This window comes from Orycteropus afer, unplaced genomic scaffold (genome assembly GCF_000298275.1).
Source record: "Orycteropus afer afer isolate SDZICR_OR568_19922 unplaced genomic scaffold, OryAfe1.0 scaffold00128, whole genome shotgun sequence".
Lineage (NCBI taxonomy): Eukaryota > Metazoa > Chordata > Mammalia > Tubulidentata > Orycteropodidae > Orycteropus > Orycteropus afer.
The window spans coordinates 45786-53835 of NW_006921715.1; the positions used below are offsets into that span (position 1 = coordinate 45786).

The 8050-nt window shown below is 60.0% G+C and overlaps 1 protein-coding gene across 1 annotated transcript; it reads right to left on the reverse strand.

Moving 5' to 3' along the window:
- Positions 1-698: 698 nt before the first annotated feature.
- Positions 699-7955, reverse strand: DLK1 (delta like non-canonical Notch ligand 1). The gene is made up of 5 exons (XM_007944555.1): positions 7889-7955; positions 6605-6671; positions 6102-6232; positions 3154-3298; positions 699-1446 (listed from the first exon to the last, which is right to left on the reverse strand). Exons 1-5 carry the CDS (start codon positions 7953-7955, stop codon positions 699-701), a joined length of 1158 nt encoding a protein of 385 aa, XP_007942746.1.
- Positions 7956-8050: the final 95 nt, after the last annotated feature.

The window sequence follows — 8050 nt, forward strand, 5'->3', positions numbered from 1 at the left end:
GCCAGAAAGGACTTAATGGCCATATGCCTTCAAGACCTTCTTCGAGAGGGGCGAGGAGGTGGGCCCAGGGGGCTTGGGGGCTCGCCAAGGATCTCACAGCAAGTCAGTGGCAAGGCTGAGACAGGGTCCTGGGTCCCCTCCAGCAGCCAACCAACACACGGCCGCTGCACTCTGCAAAATCTCAAACCAATCGGAAAGATCTAAGCGTTGCGGTGGTAGAGAAGTCGATGTGAGTGCAAGTTGGATGTGGCGTGTGCGAATTAACGAACAAAAGAGATCCGAGCCCTTGTCACAGTGATCGGTCACGTACAGCACTCGTAACGGTTTCACAAGGACTCTACGGCCGAGGCCCCTCGAGAGGGACGTCGGCACCAAGTCCTGGTTCTGTTACCATGTTTTTTTTTGGTATTTTTGATATTTTTTGTAACTTACGTTTAGAATAACATACTTATATCTTAGATTTGTTGAAAGATGAAATTCTTATTTTGTTGATATAGCATGCATTAATAATAGAGGGAAAGAGGGGTTTGCCAGGCATTGCGTCTGTCACACAGTAACACAAAGACAATATATATAAGCGTAGCGTTCACCAGATTCGACACAAAGGATAGCAAATTCCACCACAAAGATTAGGACAGACCGCATATAGTGAGCTCGGCGGAACCCCGAGAATATAGAGGGGCCCGCGGGGATGCGGCTCAGATCTCCTCGTCGCCTGCCTCCTTGTTGAAGGTGGTCATGTCGATCTTCTCGGGGAAGATGATGTTGACCGCCAGGTCTTCCCCGCTGCTGTACTGCAGCAGCAGGTCTTTCTTCTTCCGAAGCATGTGGTTGTAGCGAAGGTTGGACACCCAGGCCTCGCACTTGTTGATGAACACGATGCCCACGGTGGCCAGCACCACCAGGCTGGTGAGCACGCCCAGGATGGTGAAGCAGATGGCCTGGCCCTCGGTGAGCAGCGGCGAGCTCTTGTTGAGCTCCTTCATGGACACCTTCAGGACACGGTGCTCGGGCTGCAGTATGGGCAGCTCGTGCACGCCGGGGGTCAGGCGGTAGGGCAGCCCGTAGCCACCGGGCAGGCGGGTGACCTGCTGGGCGCCCAGCACCCGCTTCTTGGCGCAGGTGGGACCTGTGAATTCGGGCTGGCAGAGACACTCGTAGCTCACCTGGGCATGCTGCAGGCAGGTGGCCCCGTTCTGGCACGGGTTGCTGGCGCAGTTGGTCACCTGGCGGCTGCAGGTCTTGTCCATGAAGCCGGCCGGGCAGCGGCAGCGAAAGTCGCCCCCGATGTCGGTGCAGACGCCGGCGTTCTCGCACGGGTTGGGAGTGCAGCTGTTGGCCACAATCTCGCAGAAGATGCCTGAGAAGCCAGGGGGGCACAGGCAGGAGGCATGGGAGGCCCGGCCCTCATCGTCCACGCAGGTGCCTCCGTGCTGGCAAGGGGAACTGCAACACAATGGGGGGAGGGGGACAGGTAACGGGCCCTCGGGGGCTGGGCTAGGACAGAGGGCAGGGGAGGGAGGTGAGCCCCACCACCTTCGAGAGGCTCACAGTCTGTTCCTGAGAGGGGTGCACCCTAAGGGGAGTGCACGCCTCACGCCCTCAGGCTGCCAACAGGGAACACACCTGACCGCCCGTGCCAAGTGGCCAACTCCTTTCACCTCTCATGTCACCTCTCCAACCAGAGGCCGGATGATGAATCACTGGACAGATGGGGAAACTGAGGCTGGCAGAGGGTGCGTGAGCCCTCACTGGGCGCATGTCCCTCCCTGGATGCGAGGGGGGCCGGCAGCTAACTCAGTGCTCCTCCACCCGACTTGGCTAGCTCCACCACCAGGACCCCTCCCCTCCCCCTTGCTCCGATTTGATTTTCATTCCTTCTTTCGGTGGGGTGGGCCCACAGGCTATTGTGCAGGAACCCCTGGGGGCTCCCCCAGTGAAAAGAGCCCGCCGGCTGCCTCTGCTGCCTAGAGCCAGGCTACTCCAGGCAGCGTTAAGAGCGGGGTCTATTCAACAAATCCAGCTTGCAGACCGCCAAAGCCGCTTGCTCAAAGCAGAACACACGCGGCATTTGATGTAAGTGCTTCGACACAAGCAGGCCCTTTGTCATCTGATAAATGCCAAAACTCCCGGGAAGAAAGGGACGAGAAACAAGGCAACCGCGGGCTGCGGGCCGCCCTGCTCTGAAGGAATGCCAGGGTCACGGGCTCAAGTCTGCCCGAAAGAACACAAACGAGGTGAGGGTCTGGCCCTGTTTTCTCCCTTCCTGCTAACAAGCAGAGGTAGGGCTCCACCCTCACGCCCTTCCTGCAGCCCCTCTGGGACACTGAGCTCTGGGCGGCACTCAGGCCTGTCTGCGGTGCTTTCCCAGCTCCTCGGGCCCTCCTGCCTTGGGCCCAGAGAAGCTAAGTCTGTGTTTCAGTTGCTGTGCTGCGGAGGAAGGGACCCCAGTCGTCCGCAGCTGCAGGCCCAGCGCTGGGTCTGCTCTGAGCTCTTGGATTCAATCCTTGCTCCTGTGGCCTCTTCTCATCTCTCCTGGCCTGAGTCTAAACTCCACCCAGAGCAGTCCAGGCTCAGTGCAAGAAGAGAGGCTGGCTAGAAGAGGGGCAGAGAGGACAGGGCCCATCTGCCTGCCGGCCCCTGCTCACTGAAGAAGTGAGAGCTAGGCCCCTGGCCCTGGCCCTGCCGCTCGCCCACTCTCACTGGCCATAACCCCTTCTCGCCGCTTCCTCAGCCCGGAAGCTCCCTCTCCGGAAACCCAACTGCCTGGCTCACCAGTTTCCCAACCCCACTAAAACCTGTCAGGGGGGCTCCCAAGCAGCCTCGCTAAACTCTGTACCGCAGCCCCCCCCCCCAGTTTGGCACCTTCAGAAAACCCCGCAGCTCCAAGCTGTGGGTTCCCATTTCCTATGCTCGGAGCATCACTGACTAAGAAACCACCCTCAGGAGCTTTTGGAATACGGAAATGACACATGTCCCCAGGAATATCGCTAACCTGGGGCAGCCCCCAAGGGGCTGCCAGCAGGAACACTTCCTTTGTCTTTTGTTTGGTGGCTGGTCCCACAGGGCTGGGCTCAAAGGTTTTAGGGGCCCCCCCGAAGCAGGACTCAGACACAGCACTCACCAATCACATAGCTGAGAAGGAATATTTACCCATTGATCACGCAGGGCCCAGGCTTCTTCTCTTGGCAGTGGGGTCCCATGTACCCCGGGGCACAAGAGCATTTGTAGCCTCCGGTATCCAGGTCCATGCAGGTCGCATTGTTGGCACAGGGGTTCGAGGTGCAAGGGCGGACGTCTGGAGGGCAGAGGAAGCCAGACCACCTTGTCACCCCCAATGCCAGGGAAGCCAAGAAGGTACTAGGGGGACTTGGGAGAGCTGCCTGGGTGGGGAGGGTTGACAAGTGCTTCCTGGATGGCTCTGCTGGTGGCCACTGGTGACGGTCACGACATGCGAGCCCGAGTAAGAGCAGGTGGTGAACCACCCAAACCCCGCAGTGTGTAAACAGAGGACTGGGGAGTGAAAGGGGTCTCCTTGCTGAGACCTCCAGAGCCAGGACTCTGTGGCTGCCGCTGCCCACCCTTCTCCAGGCACCAGGTCACCAACGTCCAAAAGACCTCCTGCCCCTCCCCAGACCCGTCTACACAGCAGAGCCAGCCTAATCCAGCACTGGAGACAAACATCCACTCTAGCTTCTCATATGGGGGGACAGAGAAGCGACCCGACCAGCCATCCAAGTCCCGCCGCCTGGAGGACCAGCTCTTAGGAAGAGCACCCGCTGCTCACACTTTCCCATCAAAGGGGGCCGAGAGCTGTGATGTGAGGACCCCCGTCGGGAATGGAGAAAGCCGACTTAGCCTGGCACTGCGCCGCCCCCCGCCCAGTAAGGTCTCCTTCCTGCTCTCGGTGCTCCTCTAAGGGTCCCCGACAAACAGGCTGCATCTTTTGAAGGCAGCTACGTGAGAATGACTGAGCACTGCCTGTCTGCGTTGGGACATTTCCAGCGCCTCATTCCACCTCTCGTCACATACTGCGTTACTCTCCCCGGGCAGGCGAGCTGAACAAAGGGGCCATGGTCGGGGCTCTCCTCGTTCAGCGCCCAGGGAGGGATAGTCTGCTGCTGCCCGCTCTGTGCCTCAGTCTCCCCACCTATAGAAGGAGGGGCTCGCGCTTGCCTGCTGCCTGGGGCTCACAGCTCTGGGTTCCCACGAGCCTGGCTGCTGAGCCTGCCCACGAGGAAGGCAGGCAGGCAGGCAGAGGGGCTGGAAGGGTCCTCTGGTGCTGAGCCCACCCTAGTGCTGGCTTCCCTCTTCCTTAAAAGAGACCAAGGGGAGCCGCCAGTCAGCTGCGTGCAGAGGTGAACCGGTACCCACAAGGCACCTTGGTGCAAGGCAACATGAAGAGGATTTATCCCACCCTGACGGGACAGCATCACGGCCCCTTTAGCGCACAGCCACTCTCCAGGGCTGCCTCCTCGCTCTCTGCCCCGGCTGCCTGTCACTGGGCATCAGAAATTTAGACTAAAGAGCCAGCCCCCACGCCTACCTGGCCCCCCATAGGTCTGTGGGCTGTGGGGCTTAGACTCCTTCCCTCTTTTTGGGCCCCCAAACCAAAAGCGAGGGGGTGAGTGTGTCAGCAGTTGTGGCTAAGAAAGTGTCCAAGGGGGGACTGGGAGAGGGAAGCCCCTTATCTGGAGGCTGTTTCCTCTGGCAGCCAGACCTCCCAGCTACCCTGAGTCCGATGGCCTTCTGTAAGCCTGGCGGAAGTAGCCATCCAAGGCCCCCCCAGCCCCCGGAGGGCAGCTTTTGTCTGGAAAATTCCAGCAGCGTGTCCTGGGGTTCTAGAGCAGAGAGTGGGTTGCACACTTAGCTCCTAGTCACAGCCCAAATTCAGCATCGCGACTACTGCTGTGCAAGGGTGCAGCCGTGCGGGGCGCGGGGCTGCCGGCCAGAGCATGCGTCAGCTGCGGGGCAGCTCCAAGGACTGAGACCATTCTGAGGGGGCCAGGGTTTGGAAGCCAGCTGCCTCAGCTCTGAGGGGCAGGCACAACAACATGCCTTCTCAGTTTTTCCCCAGGAAGGGCCTTAACAAGAAATTTCTGAGGAGAATCAACCCATTTCTGGGGACGGGATTCAGCCTGGCTTTTCTCCCCACTTCTTATGTGTCCTTTCCCTGCGCCTCAGTTTCCCTGTTTGTACCACGAATGCCTGATTGCTTTTAAAAGGCCATCTCACTGCCCATGAGGGACTCGACAGGAGGCCGCTTTGAAAGTGGCAGGAGCAGGGCCCTCTGACTTTGAGGTGCCCAGCTCGCACGCTCGACACCCACTGGCAGCGCCTCCCAGGGGGTCTCTGGGTGGGGCTCTGATAACAGGAGGGAAGGAGTGAGGACCAAGGCCCAGGAGCTGCCTCTGCTGCTGGGGCTTTTCCCAGGTTTTGGGGTTGGTTTTGCAGAATAAGAACGGACCCACGTAAACATTTCCGCAGCCTGGAAAGGTAGCAACAGCCACCTTGGCATTGCCCGGGGTGATGGAGGACAAAGATGGCATAAATTAATGACATCAACAGATAACACCCATCCCACTCCACCTCCCACGGAGTCTCTCACTAGCCCTGACACGTCCAGCCAGCCCCCAAGCCCACCCCAGTGGCCCAGGCCAGGTCCTGTTCTCTGCACGACTTCCCCGTTCGTCGATTTGTTGGCTCTTTGCTGCCTCCTGACAATGTGCTCATCTTGGAGTCAGTTCATCTCTCGGCACTTCAACAACCTGACAGGTGGCCAGGGCTGTGGTCCCCACCCTCTTGGCCCTGTGTGCGTATACTTTGTGACTCCTTATGCAACTAGCAGCCCCCCTCCAGCCTACCCTGGTGCCTTCTCTGGATGCTGGCTGTGCAGAGGTGAGTGAGGTTAAGTCTCTACCTTGGAGGAAGCTCTTGTACTTGAGAGTGTGTCCATAGATCATTAGAAAATAGACGCCAAGTGTGTGTATTATGGCGGAGGGAGAGGAGGCACCGTCTTGGCTGGGAGGAAGTGGTTGGATCGAGGGGCAGGGGTGTCAGGAGGAGAGGGGACAGGGGGACCGGGCAGAGGCTGTGCCCACCTATGTCGCAAAGGTGTCCCTCCCAGCCTTCATCACAAACGCACTGCCAGGGCTCGAAGCAGATCCCGTTGACGCAGCCAGGGAAGGGCACGCAATGGTCACACAGGGGACCCTGCCAGCCTGGCTGGCACCTGTGGGAGGAAGGAGGGGACATGTGAGGGGGGTTCAGTGTGGCTCTCTGTAGAACCAAGGGCCCTCGGGGTCTTTGAATAGGGTCAGGCCAGGGGTCCTGGGAGGCCGACCCCAGCCACCTGAATAAAACAACTTAAAGAGAAGACCCGGTGAGGTGCATACACGGGGTCCTGAGACCCAGTGTCACGTTAGCGCTCTGCCGCAGTGGCTGAGTGACCTCACCCTGCGGGGCTCTTACTGTGCCTACCCACCTCCTCGCTCTTTGCCCCTGCTTCCCCTGACCTGCCTTCTGAAGGGGCAGCCCTTTTCTCAAAGTGAGAGCCCGCGGGGCCTCTGTCCTGCCCCCCGCCTCTCGGGGATCGTGCCGTCACCTGCAGATGTTCTCATCCTCACAGGACCCGTGTATGGGGTGGCAGGCCGGGTAGCAGTTAACAGCACCTGGAGCATAAACACATTAGACAGCTCACCCGACAGTGCGCCAGAGACCAAGACCGAATGGGTTTCCTCCCCAAGAGCCCACAGCTGCTCTCCACGGAGCCAGCGACTCTTGGGGTTGCACCCGGCTGGCACACAGTAGGCACTTGCCAATCTGCGTGGCTACGGCTCAGGCACTCAAGGAAAAATCTTTTCCACGTCTCTGGTTACAGGGTGGCCACAGCACACACCCTAGATCTTAGGAGCAGAGCTTTTCTCTCCCAAAGAAAATTCCAAACCTCGAATCCTCTGGAAAGAAAAGTGTGGCTAGGGTGCGAGGGTGGGAGGAAAGATTTGACCCCTGGATTTCAACGAACTCTCACTTTTGCAAAGTGACCTATGAGACGGGCACGGGTTTTTCACACGTTCATTTCTGGCAAACCCAGACAGCTCACCTGGTGGCTTGCAGGCAGGGCGTCTGGGTTCTGTTTTGCTTTCTTAAGGATATCCCAGTTAAGCCAGGTGCCTAGGGCAAATCCCCCCCATTTTTCCAACCCCAGTGTCCTCATGTTAAGAGTGTGCTGGGATTCTGACACTGTTTAGTAGGCACCTACTGTGTGCTTTGCCACGACTCACTCTCCAGCTTTCCAACCAGCTCCCCCTCCACCACCCCCAACCAGTGGCGCGGTGGGGGCAGGGGCTCGGCGGGAAGGGGGCAACTCACTCCCTGTCAGAGACAGATGACCACTGCAGACAGAAGTGTCGCAGCCCCTTACCTAGAGAAACGCCACGCAGGAGGGGCTCGGGCTGGGATCTTGGTTGGCAATTCGGGGTTACAACGGCAAAGTCTCCCTCCACAGCCCCCCCAGAGATTTGCTTCCAGACAAACGCACAGAGACACCCCAAAGTTCCACCCGTAAGAAGCGTTTTCTCAGAGGACCCCTACATCACCTCGTTCCTCCACACCTCCTCTCCCAGCGCACCGACACCTCTCTGCGCGCCACTTCTGCCGGGCGGGGAGGGGCTGGGGTCCCACACCTCCCCTGGCCCCGGGCACCCCAGGCTCGGGCTTGGCATGCGAGGGTGGCAGGAGGGCGAGGCAGGCGCAGCGCGGGGCTTAGGGTTAGGCGGGACGGGCGGGAGTTGGGCGCACGGGACGGGGCGCGCGGGGTGCCGGCGGCCTGGGAAGGCGTCGCAGGCTTCCCCAGAGGGGGCGCGAGCCGGGCCGCCGGCGGGCTCACCATGGGTGCTGCGGCCGAAGACCAGCAGGAGCAAGAGGACGCGCAGGAGGGCTGCGGTCGCGGTCATCGCGGGGCGGCCGAGGGCGCGGTCCCGGGAGCGGCGCGGGCGCGGGTCCGGCTCCGGGCGCCGCGCTGGGCTTCTGGTTGCGGACACGGAAGGGG